At 42.6% G+C, this 21,899-nt stretch overlaps 1 protein-coding gene across 3 annotated transcripts in view; it reads right to left on the bottom strand.

Moving 5' to 3' along the window:
• The window catches only part of LOC139368351 (ubiquitin conjugation factor E4 B-like), a 96,603-nt gene that overhangs the window by 17,955 nt on the left and 56,749 nt on the right, over positions 1 to 21,899 (bottom strand). For all 3 annotated transcript variants that reach the window (XM_071107121.1, XM_071107120.1, XM_071107122.1), the window contains 9 exons: positions 21,613 to 21,811; positions 6,785 to 6,920; positions 6,545 to 6,644; positions 6,089 to 6,216; positions 3,569 to 3,667; positions 2,499 to 2,734; positions 2,204 to 2,330; positions 1,874 to 2,018; positions 1,618 to 1,752 (listed from right to left, as the gene is read on the bottom strand). In XM_071107121.1, the coding sequence (XP_070963222.1) occupies positions 1,618 to 1,752; positions 1,874 to 2,018; positions 2,204 to 2,330; positions 2,499 to 2,734; positions 3,569 to 3,667; positions 6,089 to 6,216; positions 6,545 to 6,644; positions 6,785 to 6,920; positions 21,613 to 21,811 (1,305 nt within the window). The remainder of the gene's footprint in view (positions 1 to 1,617; positions 1,753 to 1,873; positions 2,019 to 2,203; positions 2,331 to 2,498; positions 2,735 to 3,568; positions 3,668 to 6,088; positions 6,217 to 6,544; positions 6,645 to 6,784; positions 6,921 to 21,612; positions 21,812 to 21,899) is intronic.

The following is a 21,899-nucleotide window of genomic DNA, read 5'->3' as shown; positions in this document are numbered from 1 at the left end:
GCTGAGCCACTGCTCCAAAACGACCATAAAAAAAGCCAGACTACGGTTTGCAACTGCTCATGGGGACAAAGATGGTATTTTTTGGAGAAATGTCCTCTGGTCTGATGAAACGAAAATAGAACTGTTTGGCTATAATGACCATCGTTATGTTTGGAGGAAAAAGGGGGAGGCTTGCAAGCCGAAGAACACCATCCCAACCGTGGGGGTGCCTTGCTGCAGGAGGGTCTGGTGCACTTCACAAAATAGATGTCATCATGAGGAAAGGAAAATTATGTGGATATATTGAAGCAATGGCCCCAAGCATACTTCCAAAGTTGTGGCAAAATGGCTTAAGGACAACCAAGTCAAGGTATTGGAGTGGCCATCACAAAGCCATCATTAAATCATTCTCTACTATTATTCTGACATTTCAATTTCTAAAAATAAAGTTGTGATCCTAACTGACCTAAGACAGGGAATTTTTACTAGAATTAAATGTCAGGAATTGGTAAAAACTGAATTTAAATTTATTTGGCCAAGGTGTATTTGGCTAACTGTATTTTGTGCTGCTGCACATCCTGGGTCAGCTAAAAAATATATGTTCTATTCTATTCTATTCTATTCTCGTAAGAAAAGCTAAAAGGGGATGATTGCGACCACTTAGTAAACAAAAAATGTAGACAAATGAATGTTGGGCCTTACTTTCCCATCATGGCACTCTTGAAGAAAACGGACATACCAGGCCGAAACAGCGTTTGTTTTTCAGGTTATTTATATTTCTACCGTAATGCGGTGTTAATAAACACTTTATTTAAAAAAATATATGTACCCCCTTTTTCTCCCCAATTTCGTGGTGTCCAATTATTAGTAGTTACTGTCTTGTCTTATCGCTACAACTCCCATACGGGCTCGGGAGAGACGAAGGTCGAGAGCCACAGTCCTCCGAAACACAATCCAACCAAGCCGCACTGCTTTTTAACACAGCGCGCATCCAACCCGGAAGCCAGCCGCACCAATGTGTCAGAGGAAACACCGTACACCTAGCGACCTGGTCAGTGTGCACTGTGCCCGGCCAGCCACAAGAGTCGCTGGTGCGCGATGAGACAAGGATATGCCTACCGGCCAAACCCTCCCTAACCCGGACGACGCTAGGCCAATTGTGCGTCGCCCCATGGACCTCCCGGTCGCAGCCGGCTGCGATAGAGCCTGGGCTCGAACCCAGAGTGTCTGGTAGCAAAGCGATGCAGCACCTTAGACCACTGCGCCACCCGGGAGGCCCGACAATAAACACTTTTTAAATCAAGAAGTTATTCCCTGCGTTTTCTTCAAGAGTGCCTTGATAGTGAAAAGTAAACCACATAATACATTTTTCTACATTTTCCATTTACTAAGTGGTGGCCATCATCCCCTTGGTTTCCCCACCAGTCACAGGATACCCTTTTCAAAGAGGCCTTAATGTTTCATCCATTCGAGTAGACCAGCACATCGTTTTTTCTTCTCAATGCTCTATTGTTGTTGTCGGCGGCTGTATGTGGCTGTGTTGACAGCCAGTAAAAGTCATTTTAATCTTTGTCAAAAACAACATTAGTAAATGGGGTGATTCAAATGTGCATTTTTCCTGGTCAGAGTGGTACTCACGGGCCGGAGGAAGGGCTTCTGGACCTGCTTGGTGAGGATGTGGAACATGTCGACCGTCTCTGTAGCCAGGGCCAGGTAGGAGCGTGACACCCGCTCATCCTGGGTCAGCTGGGACTGGCGGCTCTGCTGCTGCTCCTGAGGGAGAAATGGAGGAACACTCAGTGTTTCAGTCTTAAGGCACTAGAAATGAGCTTCGTAACACATTTATAAGCACTTCACAACCTATTTGTTTTTTCCCCAGAAATTCCGTACTGACCCTGGGAAGCTGATCCCACTGCTCCTTGTTCTTCATCTCCTCCTGGACCTCATGGATGCGCTTCAGGGACTCCAGGCTCTCGTCCAGCAGGAAGGTGGTGTCGTTGATCAGCATGTTGATGTAACGCACAAACTGTTTCCCGGAGCTACAGGGGAACAAACAGATGTATTGATTGACTGGGAGGCCTGTGGAAGCCACACAGAAAATTCACTTCCGAGTACATTTTACACGCAGCATACAACCATGACCGGACACCTATTTAGACCAGGCCGTCACCATAAAAGTAATTGTCATGGGATAAATACTAAGCTTTGATTTTAGCCCACTTACTTGAACTCTTCCAGGAAAGTGCCATGGTGGCCCATGTTCTGCCAGAGGCTCTTGAAGATGGTGCTGATGTGGTAGCGGATGGTGAACTTGTCATAGAACTCGCTGGTGGCACCGGTGTGCTCCACGTCTGTGGGAGGGAGGAGTCACTCAGTCAGTTGCCTGTGAGAATCAGTCCACTTAACATTTTCAGACAACTGAGTCGAGTCAAGCCGTACTACACATCCGCTGTAGTTGATGGAACCAACTACAGTGGATGTAGCGCAAAACTGAATCCCCCCGCACCAAGTGGTCTCACCAGTGTAGAACTTCATGAGGGCTGGGACCAAATGTTTGACGGACAGTTGGTGGTTCTCCATCATCTCAGAGAAGCGCTGGGTGCGCGGCTGCACAGCTGGGTTGGTGACAAACAGAACCTCCACCAGCTTGGCGATCAGGTAGGGGTTCCGGATGTAGTTCTGACTGCAGATGAACACCACCAGGAAGGTGACAATGTTCTGGACGCAGGGCTCATACAGGACCTGAGGGGAATACCTGGCAGGGCATCGAAAATGGATGCTGACTTTCAGTCAAAATCCATTTCTCAGAAGATGCATTATTTTACCTTTTTTAAAAGGTAATTTTTATATGACCCCCATTCAAACACCCTCTTATTTAAAAGTGTTCTGCAGATATACCCTTGTTAATTCATATTGTGTAACCAGCAATTTGGGAGGGGTGTTAATTAAAATGTATGTAATTCATCTTTCCTTGATTTCTTGCTTCCTCTCTGCTCACCACCTCCTCATAACGCACTGGAGGAGAAGGTCTGGGGGGAGGGACCATTGAACTTGATCCTCCAATGCGGTTTGAGAAGGTGTAGAGAGGATGCGAGGAAATGAGGGGAGACTGAGAAAAAGTCAAACAGAGAAGACTGTCCAGGGAGGAAGAGGGTCCCCCTCATGCATGTAGTAATACAAGGAAAGATAATGTCTGCTGCATGTCAGGGCCAGGAGTTTCTCTGGTTGGGTCACATCGTTAGGAAATCCTTCTGGCCCTACTCATATCACATCCCTTTGAAGTTACCATTTATACAATACTCCAATAAAATGTATAAAAGATAAACTGAAACATTTGCTTCAGGTAAAACAGGGTAAATTAACACGATCAATCCCACTCTGGTGGTCCCCATTGTAGAGTCTGTTGGTCAGGATTGGCTAAAGCTCCAATGAAGTTGTTTTAGGAGCCAATCAAAACTAAGGATATAGCAGCCCAGTTTTTATGACATAAAATAAAATACAAATTTAACACCCAAGTTTGAAGAAATGTTTTTTTCTTTGTCTGGCTCTGCACTATGTAATAATTATGACCATTGATCTGTCAACTTACTGCACAACAAAAAGCAGGAACTCGGCCACATCTTCAATGTAAAACTCTGGCAGAGCAGCAAAGCTTTTGGGGATCTCGGGATTCAGTGGTAGAGTTATGCTGCAAAAAAGGGAAAGAAGGAATATAAGGGAGCGTCATTGACCCACTTAATGCAAGTCACAAACAATACAAACAATAGCTCAATTGCTCAGTTGTGCACCAGGGCCTCCCACTCCTCTTTCTATTCTGGTGAGAGCCAGTTCGCACTGGTTCTGTGAAGGGAGAAGTACGAGATCTTCAGTTTCTTGGCGATTTCTCACACGGAATAGCCTTAATTTCTCAGAACAAGAATATACTGACGCGTTTCAGAAGAAAGGTTTTTGTTTCTGGACATTTTGGGCCTGCAATCGAACCCACATATGCTGATGCTCCAGATACTCAACTAGTCTAAAGAAGGACAGTTTTATTGCTTCTTTAATCAGAACAAGTTTTCAGCTGTGCTAACATAAATTGCAAAAATGTTTTCTAATGATCAATTAGCCTTTTAAAATGATAAACTTGGATTAGCTAACACAACATGCCATTGGAACACATGAGTTATGGTTGCTGATAATGGGCCTCTGTAGACCTATGTAGATATTCCATTTAAAAAAAGTTTTTAAATCAGCCGTTTCCAGCTACAATAGTCATTTACAATATTAACAATGTCTAACACTGTATTTCTGATAAATTTGATGTTATTTTAAAAATGGACAAAACATTTGCTTTTCTTTCAAAAACAGGGACATTTCTAAGTGACCCCAAACTTTTGAACAGTAGTATACAGACACACACACACACACACACACACTGAGCAAAAAAAGAAATGTCCTCTCACTGTCAGCTGCGCTTATTTTCAGCAAACTTAACGTGTAAATATTTGTATGAACGTAAGATTCAACAACTGAGACATAAACCGAACATAAACCGTTCCACAGACTGAACAAAAATCAAAACTAGTCAATATTAAGTACTGTAAGTACTGTAGTGCATCTCCTCCTCATGGACTACACCAGATTTGCCAGTTCTTGCTGTGAAATGTTACCCCACTCTTCCACCAAGGCACCTGCAAGTTCCCGGACATTTCTGGGGGGAATGGCCCTAGCCCTCACCCTCTGATCCAACAGGTCCCAGACGTGCTCAATGGGATTGAGATCTGGGCTCGTCGCTGGCCATGGCAGAACACAGACATTCCTGTCTTGCAGGAAATCACGCACAGAACAAACAGTATGGCTGGTGGCATTGCCATGCTGGAGGGTCATATCAGGATGAGCCTGCAGGAAGGGTACCACATGAGGGAGGAGGATGTCTTCCCTCTAATGCACAGCGTTGAGATTGCCTGCAATGACAACAAGCTCAGTCTGATGATGCTGTGACACACCGCCCTAGACCATGACGGACCCTCCACATCCAAATCGATCTTGCTCTAGAGTATAGGCATCGGTGTAACACTCATTCCTTCGACGATAAACGCGAATCCAACCATCACACCTGGTGAGACAAAACCGCAACTCGTCATTGAAGAGCACTTTTTGCCAGCCCTGTCTGGTCCAGCGACAGTGGGTTTGTGCCCATAGGCGACGTTGTTGCCAGTGATGTCTGGTGAGGACCTGCCTTACAACAGGCCTACAAGCCCTCAGTCCAGCCTCTCTCAGCCTATTGCGGACAGTCTGAGCACTGATGGAGGGATTGTGCGTTCCTGGTGTAACTCAGGCAGTTGTTGCCATCCTGTACCTGTCCCGCAGGTGTGATGTTCGGATGTACCGATCCTGTGCTGTTGTTACACGTGGTCTGCCACTGCGAGGACGATCAGCTGTCCGTCCCGTCTCCCTGTAGCACAGTCTTAAGCGTCTCACAGTACGGACATTGCAATTTATTGCCCTGGCCACGTCGGCAGTCCTCATGCCTCCTTGCAGCATGCCTAAGGCACGTTCATGCAGATGAGCAGGGACCCTGGGCATCTTTCTTTTGGTGTTGTTCAGAGTCAGTAGAAAGGCCTCTTTAGTGTCCTAAGTTTTCATAACTGTGACCTCAATTGCCTACTGTCTGTAAGCTGTTAGTGTCTTAACGACCGTTCCACAGATGCCAGTTCAGTAATTGTTTATGGTTCAAGCATGGGAAACAGTGTTTAAACCCTTTACAATGAAGATCTGTGAAGTTATTTGGATTTTTACGAGTTATCTTTGAAAGACAGGGTCCTGAAAAAGGGACGTTTATATACATACACACACACAAAATATATGGGGAGTTGGGATGATGCAGACTATTATATTGATGAAGCCGCAATATTAAAGCTGATCTATAATTTTTTTTAAATTTAAACTTACAAAGATGAGGAAGTTGATTCTAATATAAAAATCTTTGAATTCTTAGGTTAGTAAGAAAGGTGCATCCCTCACTTAGTTCACGTTATTTAATTGATCCAGGTAGCCTACTTCACTTCATAATATAACCTTATATTACAGCATTAAAACTGTTCCCGATTGTGGCATAGTAACTTACTGTGGGTAGGCAGGATCCACCATGCGTAGGATGAGCTGAATGACCATACTGTAAAACTGCAGACATCTGCGTAACAGGTTCTCGTCCAGAAGACCCGCATCGGCACAGGCTTTGGAGCACACCAGTTTCTGGCAGGGACAAAGACCACAAGATAGAGGGTTTCTACTGAATATTGTCCTTCACTCATGTTGTGACAAGTTAAAATGTTGAATTTTCCTGTGTGCAACACTAATTTCAGCATAAAGCATGTATGAAACAATACAAAATAGAAGAACATTTGGAAAGAAACTATGACGCACTGGAGAAATGTTGCGTTTTCTACTGTTTTCGCAATTCGAATTCACCAAAGATGTATCACGTATGACAAGTAGAACACAAGCAGATGGGAGAGTTGGCAAAGTTCCATACGACTGAAAACAAATCATTAAACTTTAATTGTTTTTAAAGTTAGCAAACCTTGAGCTGGGTTTTGCATCTCTTCAGCATCTCTCGGTGTCGGCTGGCCAGCGGAGAGTCCTTCCACTGGCTCTCACTATTCTTCAGCTCTTCCACCGTCCTGCCACGTCAAACAACAGGGTCATCTTCATTAGGGCACACCATAGCAAAACTGCTAACGAAAAAAAGCCTCTCTTATTGGACCACTTCAAACTGACTGTGTGTGTGTGTGTGTGTGTGTGTGTGTGTGTGTGTGTGTACCTGTTGAGCTCGCGAATGGCTCTCAGCCTGCGGATGTAGCGTCGGCAGCCTGGTAGGATGGACAGGTGGTGGGTGTGCAACGTCAGAAAGAAACACTCTGTGGGGAACTTGGGATCATACAACTTGGAGGGGTCATCTGTCGTTAAAAACAATTAGGACAATTTCAAGTAGGTGAATGGCACATCCAGTTAGTCAATTTTGCAGGTAATAATAATTTAATGAATCCCAATTAGCAGACACTTATCCAAAGCGACCTACAGTCACGAGTGCATACAGTACATGGCATATATAGTTGAAGTCGGAAGTTAGCATACACCTTAGCCAAATACATTTGAACTCAGTTTTTCACAATTCCTGACATATAATCCTAGTAACAATTCCCTGTCTTAGGTCAGTTAGGATCACCACCTTATTTTAAGAATAAGAAATAACAGAATAAAAGTAGAGAGAATTATTTATTTCAGCTTTTATTTCTTTCATCACATTCCCAGTGGGTCAGAAGTTTACATACACTCAATTAGTATTTAGAAACATTGCCTTTACATTTTTTAACTTGGGTCAAACATTTCAGGTAGCCTTCCACAAGCTTCCCACAATAAGTTGGGTGAATTTTGGCCCATTCCTCTCAGGCCTCCTTGCTCGCACACGCTTTTTCAGTTCTGCCCACAAATGTTCTATAGGATTGAGGTCAGGACTTTGTGATGGCCACTCCAATACCTTGACTTTGTTGTCCTTAAGCCATTTTGTTACAACTTTGTAAGTATGCTTGGGGTCATTGTCCATTTGGAAGACCCATTTCTGACCAAGCTTTAACTTTCTGACTGATCTGACTGTCTTGATGTTGCTTCAATATATCCAAATAATTTGTCCCTCATGATGCCATCTATTTTGTGAAGTGCACCAGTCCCTCCTGCAGCAAAGCACCCCCACAACATGATGCTGCCACCCCCGTGATTCACGGTTGGGATGGTGTTCTTCGGCTAGCAAGCCTCCCCATTTTTCCTCCAAACATAACGATGGTCATTATGGTCAAACAGTTCTATTTTCGTTTCATCAGACCAGAGGACATTTCTCCAAAAAGTACAATCTTTGTCCTTATGTGCAGTTGCAAACCGTAGTCTGGCTTTTTTGTGGCGGTTTTGGAGCAGTGGATTCTTCCTTGCTGAGCGGCCTTTCAGGTTATGTCGACATAGGACTCGTTTTACTGTGGACATAGATACTTTTGTACCGGTTTCCTCCAGCATCTTCACAAGGTTCTTTGCTGTTGTTCTGGGATTGACTGCGAGCCAGGTCTAATCGCCCAACATCAGTGCCCGACCTCACTAATGCTCGTGGCTGAATGGAAGCAAGTCCCCATTGCAATGTTCCAACATCTATTGGAAAGCCTTCCCAGAAGAGTGGAGGCTGTTATAGCAGCAAAGGGGGGGACCAACTCCATATTAATGCCAATGATTTTGGAATGACATGTCGAAGAGCAGGTGTCCACATACATTTGGTCATGGGCGGCAGGTCGCCTAGTGGTTAGTCGTTCTGCCCCTGAACAAGGCAGTTAACCCACTGTTCCTAGGCCGTCATTGAAAATAAGAATTTGTTCTTAATGACTTTCCTAGTTAAATAAAGGTAAACTTAGTGTGTCTGACAGCTGGCAGTTTCATGGCCGCTGGAAATAGGGTTGCCGCGAAACCCTATGAGTACTGTGTCATTATTACTCCGGTCGTTGTGTTTTTTACACGACATTTCTGATTTAGGCCTTTTATCTACAGCCGACAGCACACTATGAGCCAAGAAAAACATTTTCCTCAACACCCTAGGATTACACCCAGAGTTTAGTCTCAACTTTCTCAATTGTCACATTATTCAATAATAAATCTAAATTAGGTTCAGCATTGAGCGAGTGATGTGTCCCAAACATTATGCTTTTAGTTATTGAGATATTTAGCACCAGCCTATTGTTAGAGTTGCTCTATGTTAAGGGTTTTAGTTATTTATTTTACTGTTGCAGCCGACGTGTATATTGTTGAGTCGTCATCGTACACAGACACACAGGCTTTATTCAAGGTCAGTGGAAGGTCTTTAGTAAAAACAAAAAACAATAATGTCCCTAGCCTGCTGCACACCACACTCAACTGAATTTGCATACGAGGATTCCATTAACGAAAACCCTCAGTTCTATTACAGAGCAAAAATATAAACACATCATGTAAAGTGTTGGTCCCAAGTGTCATGAGCTGAAATAAAAGATCTCAGAAATTTTACCAACACAAAAAGCTAATTTCTGAACAAAAAAAAAATGGCACAACCCTGTTAGTGAGCATTTCTCCTTTGCCAAGATAATCCATCCATCTGACAGGTGTGTCATATCAAGAAGCATATTTAAACAGCATGATCATTACACATGTGCAACTCGTGCTGAGGACAATAAAAGGCCACTCAAATGTGCATGTTTTATCATACAACACAGATGTCTTAAGTTTTGAGAGAGTGCAACTGGCATGCTGACTGCAGGAATGTCCACCAGAGCTGTTGCCAGAGAACTTCATGTTAATGCATTACCATAAGCTTCCTCCAACATCATTTTAGAGAATTTGGCAGTACATCTAACCGGCCACACAACCTCAGCCCACGCGTAATCATGCCAGCCCAGGACCCCCACATTCGGCTCCTTCACCTGCAGGATGGTCTGAGATGAGCCACCAGGGCAGCTGAGGAAACTGTGGGTTTGCACAAATGAAAAAATGTCTCAGGGAAGCTCGACTGGGTGCTTGTCATCCTCACCAGGGTTTTGACCTGACTGTAGTTCGGCGTCGTAACCGACTTCAGTGGGCAAATGTTCACCTTCGATGGCCACTGGAGAAGTGTGCACTTCACAGATGAATCCCGGTTTCAACTGTACCAGGCAGATGACAGACTGTGTATGGCGCCGGGTGGGCGAGCAGTTTGCTAATGTCAACGTTGTGAATAGAGTGCCCCATGGTGGCGGTTGGGCTATGGTATGAGCAGGTATAAGCTACGGACATCAAACACAATTGCATTTTATCGATGGCAATTTGAATACACAGAGATACTGTGATGAGATCCTGAGGCCCATTGTCGTGCCATTTATATGTCGACATTGCCTCATGTTTCAGCATGATAATGGACGGCCCCATGTCACAAGGATCTGTTCATAATTCCTGAAAAATGTCTGGATACTCAGACATGTCACCCATTGAGCATGTTTGGGATGCTCTGGATCGACATGTACGACAGCATGTTCCAGTTCCCGCCAATATCCAGCAACTTTGCACAGCCATTGAAGAGGAGTGGGACAACATTCCACAGGCCACAATCAACATCCTGATCAACTCTATGGGAAGGAGATGTGTCGCGCTGCATTTGGCAAATGGTGGTAACACCATATATTGACTGATCCACACCCTACCTTTTTTCTAAGGTATCTGTGACCAACAGATGCATATCTGTATTCCCAGTCATGTGAAATCCATAGATTAGGGCCTAATGAATTTATTCAATAATTTCGCTACACCCGCAATAACATTTGATTTTATTATATGACCTGTAACTCAGTAAAATCTTTGAAATTGTTGCATGTTGCGATTATATTTTTGTTCAGGTCACTCAATCCGGACAGAATTGGCAGAGGTGTTGCCATATTTACAAAGGACAATTTAAATGTTTCTGTATCTTTTGCTAGCTTTGTCCCTAAGCATTTTGATTGTCTTGTTCTTAAATGCCGGCCTTGGTCATAATAACCAGCTGACACTAGTAGGATTGTATTGTCCTCCCTGGGCTCACTCATGTGCTCTTAAGAATGATCTGAATTGCTATGCAAGTATGGTAAATCTGAACTGTTAATTATGGGCAATTTTAATATTGATTAGAGGACGTCAATGTCAGATACGATGAAAGATATTTGTTCTGCGCAAAACCTCCCTCAACTGATAACAGCCTACACGGCCGAATCCTAAAGATCCATTGAAATCTACCTTGATTTGTCTTATTTTGACGAATACTCCAGATAAATGTTGCTAGTGGGTTTTTCCAGCTGGATTTTAGTGACCATTGCCCAGTTGTGTCAGAGATGTGAAAATGCATAAACCTAAGCCTCATGTCATCACTAAGAGGCATTTTAGTGAAAGCTTTTTTACATGATTTTTATGTTAGTGCATCTCAGCTATCACTGAACCTGATTTAGCTTAAAGCTGGTTAACAAAAGGTCTTCAATACTATTGTAGATAATTATGCTCCCTTCAAAACTCAGAGTTAAAGGTAAATTGGATGCCTGGTTCATTCCTAAATGATCTGAAGTCATTCCTAAGAGGCCAGGACCACAGGCATAGGCCCAGATTGCTTCCTCAGTTGCCTAAAATATTGCCAATGTGTAAGACGGATCAAAAAGGCTCAATCTGATTATGTAACCACTCTTTCTGATCGTAAAGGGAACCTGGCTAAATTCTAAAAAACTGTCAAAACTCTAAAGGGTTGCACTTCATTCCCTCTGCCCCATCAAATGAATTCAGACTCGGGCCCCATTAGACAAAAATGCCATCATTGATAGAAGCGTCAGACCCTTCTATCTCAAAGAACGGGCAAAACGCTGATTCAGAAATTTTGCAGATTGACTTGGAAAATGGTAGTCAAGTTTTTGCATTTCGGCACTTCACAGAAACATCTGCTATAGATACCAAGAAATCCACAGGGGCTGACTCATTTCAGCACTTCACAGAAACATCTGCTAAAGATACCAAGAAATCCACAGGGGCTGCCCCATTTCAGCACTTCACAGAAACATCTGCTAAAGATACCAAGAAATCCACAGGGGCCGACTCATTTCAGCACTTCACAAAAACATCTGCTAAAGATACCAAGAAATCCACAGGGGCCGACTCATTTCAGCACTTCACAGAAACATCTGCTAAAGATACCAAGAAATCCACAGGGGCTAACTCATTTCAGCACTTCACAGAAACATCTGCTAAAGATACCAAGAAATCCACAGGGGCCGACTCATTTCAGCACTTCACAGAAACATCTGCTATAGATACCAAGAAATCCACAGGGGCCGACTCATTTCAGCCAGGTCTGCTCAAGTGTGCTGCCCCCCTCATTGCTGGCTCAGTAGCCCACATGTTAAATCTAACATGGTTATGGGGAAATATTCCTAAAGTATGGAACACAACTTATGTGCTGCCACTCCATAAGGGCGGGGTTAGTCGAGTTCTTGATGATTATCATCTACGGGCTTCCATGTCAAGCTAAGATTCTCAAATCCTTGGTAAATAAGCAACTTCACTCCATCTGAGCCTGGTATTTTGAATATAAATCAATCTGGGTTTAGGCCAGGGCACAGCACTATCACAGCAACCACATGAGTTGATGATGATATTGTCAATGCTTTAGAGGCTAAAATGAATTGTGCCGCCTTGTTTGTGAACCTGTCAACAGCATTTGATAATGTTGAGCATGTTATTTTTTTGAACAAGTTAACCTCGATTGGCCTGGGCTTTGACGCCTGCTCTTGGTTTCATGATCATCTAAGTGACAGACTTGCCTAGTTAAATAACTCAGGCCATTGTGATTGGCGGGGTTAAGTACATAAAGGTGTTCTGCAGGAAGCCCTTACTGATTGTTCATGGCACCCTTTGTTTTATCACAGGAAACAGTTGTTTAACTCACTGTATTCTTACCCATAGGTTGTCTGGACCTCTTTGAAGTCATGAAGGTCACATCATTACGCTCCTTTTGTTCACAAAACCTGCTCCAGAAGCTTCCGACTTGCTTAACTAACACTATTAAGATTTAAAATTCCAAGCAATCAAAACCGTTCACAAGGTTGGTTAACTCTGAAGACACCAAAGGAGTCTTCAGACTTATATCAAATTGGCTTTTAGTTTTTCTACTCCATATGTTTGGAAAAACAGTACAAAAAGAGGCCTTCGTGTCCGTGGATTAGTTTAGAGAGTGGACAGATGAATTGTATAATGAAGAATGTGTTTGTTGTATATTTATGTTTGTCTGTGTATATTTATGTTTGTCTGTGCAATTTGTATCGGGCTGTATTTTATTTGTTTTATATTGTATTCTATGAAATTGTATATGCAGGGCTCCCTTAAAAAAGAGACACTGGTGTCAATGTGGACATCCTGCTAAAATAAAGGTACAAAAATAAGATTTGTGCAATAGCAAGAACTTCGCTACAGTAGCTAGCTAGAGGAAGTATTCAGCATTGAGAGTGCAATCTGGCGTTGTTAGCATAAGTCATGACGTGCACTGGGGGGAGGATCATAGCCCCCCCCCTCTCTGGAGGTGACAATCCCCACAGTGAAATGGTGAATTTCTACTAGACCAGCCAGAATCCAGCGCAAGCCAAATATGGCAAAATGGTATGAACTATCGATCACCACATAAAAGTGATTAAATAATGGATGTCGCGGTTATCAGTCTGCAGCTGAGAACGTACGTGGACGAGGACACTCCTCTAAGAAAGACAGGTACTCCAAAGTATCCACTCTAATCAACACTACGACCAGAAAGACTCAACAAAAGGACAATGGCGATCTCTACTGGGCAAACCAGACTTTGACATCATCGACCCATCTATCGAAGCCCAATGTAGGACCGTGAGAAGCTATAATCACGTAAATATAAAATCTTATGATATACAGTGTCTTGCGAAAGTATTCGGCCCCCTTGAACTTTGCGACCTTTTGCCACATTTCAGGCTTCAAACATAAAGATATACAACTGTATTTTTTTGTGAAGAATCAACAACAAGTGGGACACAATCATGAAGTAAGTGGAACGACATTTATTGGATATTTCAAACTTTTTTAACAAATCAAAAACTGAAAAATTGGGCGTGCAAAATGATTCAGCCCCCTTAAGTTAATACTTTGTAGCGCCACCTTTTGCTGCGATTACAGCTGTAAGTCGCTTGGGGTATGTCTCTATCAGTTTTGCACATCGAGAGACTGAAATTTTCCCCCATTCCTCCTTGCAAAACAGCTCGAGCTCAGTGAGGTTGGATGGAGAGCATTTGTGAACAGCAGTTTTCAGTTCTTTCCACAGATTCTCGATTGGATTCAGGTCTGGACTTTGACTTGGCCATTCTAACACCTGGATATGTTTATTTTTGAACCATTCCATTGTAGATTTTGCTTTATGTTTTGGATTATTGTCTTGTTGGAAGACAAATCTCCGTCCAAGTCTCAGGTCTTTTGCAGACTCCATCAGGTTTTCTTCCAGAATGGTCCTGTATTTGGCTCCATCCATCTTCCCATCAATTTTAACCATCTTCCCTGTCCCTGCTGAAGAAAAGCAGGCCCAAACCATGATGCTGCCACCACCATGTTTGACAGTGGGGATGGTGTTTTCAGCTGTGTTGCTTTTACGCCAAACATAACGTTTTGCATTGTTGCCAAAAAGTTCAATTTTGGTTTCATCTGACCAGAGCACCTTCTACCACATGTTTGGTGTGTCTCCCAGGTGGCTTGTGGCAAACTTTAAACAACACTTTTTATGGATATCTTTAAGAAATGGCTTTCTTCTTGCCACTCTTCCATAAAGGCCAGATTTGTGCAATATACGACTGATTGTTGTCCTATGGACAGAGTCTCCCACCTCAGCTGTAGATCTCTGCAGTTCATCCAGAGTGATCACGGGCCTCTTGGCTGCATCTCTGATCAGTCTTCTCCTTGTATGAGCTGAAAGTTTAGAGGGACGGCCAGGTCTTGGTAGATTTGCAGTGGTCTGATACTCCTTCCATTTCAATATTATCGCTTGCACAGTGCTCCTTGGGATGTTTAAAGCTTGGGAAATCTTTTTGTATCCAAATCCGGCTTTAAACTTCTTCACAACAGTATCTCGGACCTGCCTGGTGTGTTCCTTGTTCTTCATGATGCTCTCTGCGCTTTTGACGGACCTCTGAGACTATCACAGTGCAGGTGCATTTATACGGAGACTTGATTACACACAGGTGGATTGTATTTATCATCATTAGTCATTTAGGTCAACATTGGATCATTCAGAGATCCTCACTGAACTTCTGGAGAGAGTTTGCTGCACTGAAAGTAAAGGGGCTGAATAATTTTGCACGCCCAATTTTTCAGTTTTTGATTTGTTAAAAAAGTTTGAAATATCCAATAAATGTCGTTCCACTTCATGATTGTGTCCCACTTGTTGTTGATTCTTCACAAAAAAAATACAGTTTTATATCTTTATGTTTGAAGCCTGAAATGTGGCAAAAGGTCGCAAAGTTCAAGGGGGCCGAATACTTTCGCAAGGCACTGTATGTGTATATATATATATATATATATATATATACTTTCGCAAGGCACTGTATGATATATATATATATACATACACACACAAATAAGCCTGAAGACTCCTTTGGTGTCTTCAGAGTTAACCAACCTTATGAACGGGTTTGATTGCTTGGATATATAAGATTATATATGTATGTGATCATAGCTTCTCAAGGTCCGATAGAGACCCATTCCTTTGTCTCTCCTCCTCCTTCAACCCCCCTTTGTGTAACCAGCTGTTATATCAGGTTAGTCCACTAGGCACTTTTCATGGCATGATTAGTGTATAATGTATAATCTATTCTGTAATTCTGTGTGATTTATTTAGGTAGTTAGTAAATAAATAATTACGCCAATTGGTGTATTGCTGATTCACAATGTACAGTTGTGGCCAAAAGTTTTGAGAATGACAGATATTAATTTCCACAACGTTTGCTGCTTCAGTATCGTTACATATTTTTTATCAGATGTTACTATTGAAAAAAAGTTAAATTACAAGCATTTCATAAGTGTCAAAGGCTTTTATTGACAACTACATGAAGTTGATGCAAAAAGTCAATATTTGCAGTGTTGGCACTTCTTTTTCAAGACCTCTGCAATTCGCCCTGGAATGCTGTCAATTAACTTCTGGGCCACATCCTGCCTGACTGATGGCAGCCCATTCTTGCATAATCAATGCTTGGAGTTTGTCCACCCGCCTCTTCAGGATTGACCACAAGTTCTCAATGGGATTAAGGTCTGGGGAGTTCCCTGGCCATGGACCCAAAATATCAACGTTTTGTTCCCCGAGCCACTTAGTTATCACTTTTGCCTTATGGCAAGGTGCTCCATCATGCTGGAAAAGGCATTGTTAGTCACCAAACTGTTCCTGGATGGTTGGTAGAAGTTGCTCTCGGAGGATGTGTTGGTACCATTCTTTATTCATGGCTGTGTTCTTAGGCAAAATTGTGAGTGAGCCCACTCCCTTGGCTGAGAAGCAACCCCACACATGAATGGTATCAGGATGCTTTACTGTTGACATGACACAGGACTGATGGTAGCGCTCACCTTGTCTTCTCCGGACAAGCTTTTTTTCCGGATGCCCCAAACAATCAGAAAGGGGATTCATCAGAGAAAAGGACTTTACCCCAGTCCTCAGCAGTCCAATCCCTGTACCTTTTGCAGAATATCAGTCTGTCCCTGATGTTTTTCCTGTAGAGAAGTGGCTTCTTTGCTGCCCTTCTTGACACCAGGCCATCCTCCAAAAATCTTCGCCTCACTGTGCATGCAGATGCACTCACATCTCCCTAATGCCATTCCTGAGCAAGCACTGTACTGTTGGTGCCCCGATCCCTTAGCTGAATCAACTTTAGGAGACAGTCCTGGCGCTTGCTGGACTTCCTTGGGCGCCCTGAAGCCTTCTTCACAACAATTGAACTGCTCTCCTTGAAGTTCTTGATAATCTGATAAATGGTTGATTTAGGTGCAATCTTACTGGCAGCAATATCCTTCACTGTGAAGCCATTTTTGTGCAAAGCAATGATGACAGCACGTGTTTCCTTGCAGGTAACCATGGTTAACCTCGAAGCTAGGGGGCACTATTTTTATGTTTGGAAAAATAACGTTCCCAAAGTAAACGGCCTATTTCTCAGGACCAGATGCTAGAATATGCATATAATTGACAGATTATGATAGAAAACACTCTAAAGTTTCCAAAACTGTCAAAATATTGTCTGTGAGTATAACAGAACTGATATTGTAGGCGAAACCCTGAAAAAAAATCAAACCAGGAAGTGGCTTCTATTTTGAAAACCCCATGTTCCATAGCCTCCCTTTGCTCCATTTAAAGGGATATCAACCAGATCCCTTTTCCTATCGCTTCCTCAAAGTGCCAACAGTCTTCAGACATAGTTTCAGGCTTTTATTTTGAAAAATGAGCCAGAAAGATAACATCGCGTCAGGTGGTCACATGAGTTTTGCTCGCGCAACGGAGTTCGGGCAGCCATTGCCTTTCCCTCTCCTACTGATAAAGACATTTGCGGTTGATATATTATCGATTATATATTTTTAAAACAACCTGAGGATTGATTCTAAAAAAACTTTTGACATGTTTCTGTGGGTATTACAGATATTATTTGGAATTTGTCTGCGTTGTCATGACCGCTCTTTCCTGTGGATTTCTGAACATAACGCGCCAAACAAACGGAGGTATTTTGGATATAAAAATAATCTTTATGGAACAAAAGGAACATTTATTGTGTAACTGGGAGTCTTGTGAGTGAAAACATCCGAAAATCATCAAAGTTAAGCGATTAATTTGATTGTTTTTCTGATTTTCGTGACCAAGCTACTTAATGCTAAGTGTACATAATGTTTTGTCGGGCGATCAATAAACTTACAAACGCTTGGATTGCTTTCGCGGTAAAAACATATTTTCAAAATCTGAGACGACAGGTGGATTAACAAAAGGCTAAGCTGTGTTTTGCAATATTGCACTTGTGATTTCATGAATATAAATATTTGTAGTAATATTATTTGAATGTGGCGCTATGCTATTCAGCGGTTGTTGATGACAATTATCTCGCTAAAGGGATGGGTAGCGTCAAGAAGTTAACAGAGGAAGAACAATGATTCCAAGCTCCACCCTCCTTTTGAAGTTTCGTCTGTTATTCGAACTCAATCAGCATGAGAGTGATCTCCTACCTTGTCAACACTCACACCTGTGTTAATTTCACTACACTCACACCTGTGTTAACTTCTTTGGGCAGCATTTGGAATTTGGGATAAAAGGCATGCCCACATTAAACGGCCCAGAAGATATGATATGCATATAACTGGTAGATTTGGATAGAAAACAGTCTAAAGTTTCAAAAACTGTTAAAATAGTATCTGTGAGTATAACAGAACTGATTTGGCAGGCGAAAACCTGAGAAAAATCCATTCAGGAAGTAGTTTTTTTTTTCAGTTTTTTTTTCTATTCAATGCCATTACAGTATCCATTGACTTGGGGCTCAATTTGCAGTTCCTATGCCTTCCACAAGATGTCAACAGTCTTTAGAAATTGTTTCAGGCTTGTATTCTGAAAAATGAGGGAGTAAGACCAGTCTGAATGAGTGGACCCTGCCGTGTCGCAGAGCTTTTTCATGCGCAATCCCGAGAGAGTGCATTTGTTTACCTTTTATATTGACGACGTTATTGTCCGGTTGAAATATTATAGATCATTTAGGCTAAAAACAACCTGAGGATTGGATATAAACATCGTTTGACATGTTCTTATGAACTTTACGGATACAATTTGGATTTTTTTGTCTACCCGTTTTGACTGCGTTTGAGCCTGTGGATTACTGAAGAAAACATGAACAAAACGGAGGTATTTGGATATAAAAGAGACTTTTAATCAAACAAAAGGAACATTTATTGAGTAAATGAATGTCTTCTGATTGCCACCATATGAAGATCATCAAATGTAAGGTATTCATTTTATCTCTATTTCTGAGTTTTGTAACGCTTCTGCTTAGCTGGTTACTGTTTGTAATAATTTGTCAACTGGGCTATGTTCTGGGCTAGGTATGTTCTGGGCTAGGTATGCTTTCGCCGAAAAGCATTTTATAAATCTGACATCATGGTTGGATTAACAAGAAGTTAATCTTTAAACCTATGTAAAATATGTTTTGTTTTCTGAATTTTTATAATGAGCATTTCTGTATTTGAATTTGGCGCTCTGCAATCTCACTGGATGTTGGCCAGACATACCCTAGAGAGGCTAACGAGAGAATCACTGACGTGATGTCAGCTGGTCCTTTTGTGGCAGGGCTGAAATGCAGTGGAAATGTTTTTTGGGGGATTCAGTTCACTTGCATGGCAAAGAGGGACTTTGCAATTAATTGCAATTCATCTGATCACTCTTCATAACATTCTGGAGTATATGCAAATTGCCATCATACAAACTGAGGCAGCAGACTTTGTGAAAATGTATATGTGTGTCATTCAAAACTTTTGGCCACAACTGTAGACTAGGGTTCGTGCAGATAGATCTTACGATGTTCAGATGACTGATAGAAGGTAAAGAATAATTAATGACGGATTGATAACTGAAATGTAACAGATCTTTAGATCTCTAAGAGTTCATTGGGAAGATGGAACTCCTTAAATAAACTTCTCAGTGGTGCCCCAGGTTGAGTTAATTGTTGCATTATTTTATTCAATCACATAATCAATTAAACGTTAGGTAATCGATTTGATAAAATTGCATGCCGTCACATTAATTATACTAAAGACATCCCAGAATTAGTTTAATATGGATTGATTTGAGACCGCCAGCAAGCAGACACCAGCTAGCTAACGTTTGCTAGCTAATTTCCGTGCACATTTTGAATTTCATTAATACTGATTCTACCACTGCTAGATGTACAATTAGGTAGTGAAGACCTGCTCATGAAAAAAAAACTTCAAATATTAGTTACAGGTTTAGTTTTAAGGTGAGAGTAACTCAGACATGAGGATGTAGGGGGTTCAGTGGACGATGTCATCTTTATTACATTTTCTAATGTTAAGACAGCATATTGTAACCAAAGTTATTTTTAGCTATCCCATGAGTATTTGCAAGTTAGACAGATCTGTGCAGACGGCTGTCGCGCTATCTGACATGAGACAATGACGCTTATTAGACTTGGTTTCAATGAGAAAGTCAGATCTGTAACTCACATTCCTATGTGCATTTGGTTGGGTCATGAACAAAGCTACATTTTGCGCCTTTAAAGATGCATTATTGCTTATTGCAGTTAACCACAGAAATACTTTGTTTTCTTCAAACAATAGGCCTATATGCTTTTGTTCGTGCGGAGAGGTGTGCCCCTTTCCCATTTAGGAGACCTATGTTGGCTCAAGAGAACCCCTAGAGACAAATGTTCTGTATTGCCATTAGCAGTGTGCCTACAAATCTTCATTGTTCCTATGCTTAATCTCAACTAGACCTGTGTTCAAATGGCATTTGTTTTCTTGCAAATGCTTAGCTGTGCTTGATTGAGCTTGCCTGGCACAACAGACCCAATTGAATGGTTCCAAACTTTCGGTACTCTGGGCCGACTCAATCCAATGCTAAAGCATTTAAAAGGAAACAAATACCAATTGAACCCTACTGTGATCTCAATGAAATACATTACTCCTCATCATCATCGTTGTGAGGGCCTTCAAATCCTCAAAAAGTTCAGCACTGCCCTGGATCGCATGGCGCTACAGAGGGTGGTGCGGACAGCCCAATACATCATTTGGCCGAGCTCCCTGCCATCCAGGACCTCTATATGAGGCTGTGTGAAAGGAAGGCCCAGAAAATCGTTAAAGACTCCAACCACCCAAGCCAGACTGTTCTCTCTGCTTCCGCACGGGAAGCGGTACTGGTGCATCAATTCTGACACCCAACAGGCTCCTGAACAGCTTCTATCCACAAGCCATAAGATTGCTAAATAGCAAACAGAATGGCTTCACGGATTATCAGAGTTTACCCTTGTTAAATTTTTGCACTGGTCTCTATGCACTCACAGGACTCGACACACACATTTATACTGACGCTACACACACGCATCATATCTTCATGTACTGCCCGTGCCTAAATGATTGAAGTGAGGAGAACAAGGCATGGCTTGGGTGGCTGATGATCTTCTTGGCCTTTCTGCGACACCTGGTGTTGTCGGTGTCCTGTAAGCCAGGCAGTGTGGCTGCACTATCACCCTCTGGAAATCCTTGGTTGAGGTGTAGTTGCCGTATCAGGCTGTGATGCAGTCCGACAGTGTTCTCTCCATGGTGCTCCTGTAGAAGACCGTTTGGGCCTTCGGGGACAGGCTAAATTTCTTCAGCATCCTGAGGTTGAAGAGTCGCTGTCGTGCCTTCACTACGGTGTCCGTGTGGTCAGACCATTTCAGCTTCTCCGAGATGTGTACCCGAAGGAATTTGAAGTTATTGACCATCTCCACAGCAACCCCGTTGATGAGGATCAGTGTCGAGGAGGTAATGTTGCCTATCTTCACCACCTGGGGACGGCCTGTCAGGGAGTTCAGGACCCAGTTGCATAGGGAGGAGTTCAGACCCAGGGCTGTGAGCTTTGTAATGAGCCTATAGGGCACTATGGTACTGAAGGCCGAGCTGTAGTCGATGAACTTACATATGTCCTCAGTGGAGACCGTGTGTAGCCCACGTTGTCATCGGGGGCTCTCCTCAGCAGCTCAGGGTCATTGTGCTCAAATCTTGAGAAAAAGGTGTCCAGCTCGTCTGGTAGGTTGACGTTGGTGACCGTGACTCTCTCGTGTTTTATTTCTTGTGTGTTTTTGTTCTACCTTGTCATTTTTTTGTGCTACATTGATAACTACATTGTTGGGTTTGGAGCTTGCAAGAAAGGCATTTCACTGTACACTTGAAACATTATGACGACAATGGTGGTGTTCAACTAGATAGAACAGAAAAATGGAGCTGACAAATTGTTCCATTCTGATGCATAGGGGATCTATGACATCGGCGTATTTACTGTTATATTATCTATGGGTGTCCACTCACGTATCTCGGCCAGCCAGGTCTTGAGCTCTTCCATGGTGGCCTTGAGCCGGGTCTCCTCACGGCTGACCTGCAGGCGGCAGAGGGGGTGGAAAATGTAGTACGGGTCTACCATCTCCAGCTTGATCTTCATGCTCAGCTGTTGCAGCACCGACAGGAAGTTAATCATGAAGCCATCTGTGGACACCAGCTTGTCGTCTGTCTGCGAGAGTAGGGGAGGAGGTGGGAGGGGAAGATATTAAATATAATATGAAATAAGGAACTGCTCAATAACTCCCTTATTAGTTCTC

The sequence above is a fragment of the Oncorhynchus clarkii genome, chromosome 16 (assembly GCF_045791955.1).
Source record: "Oncorhynchus clarkii lewisi isolate Uvic-CL-2024 chromosome 16, UVic_Ocla_1.0, whole genome shotgun sequence".
Classification (NCBI taxonomy): Eukaryota; Metazoa; Chordata; class Actinopteri; order Salmoniformes; family Salmonidae; genus Oncorhynchus; species Oncorhynchus clarkii.
The sequence above is the reverse complement of the archived record's forward strand: the minus strand, read 5'-3'. Positions and strand labels throughout refer to the sequence as shown.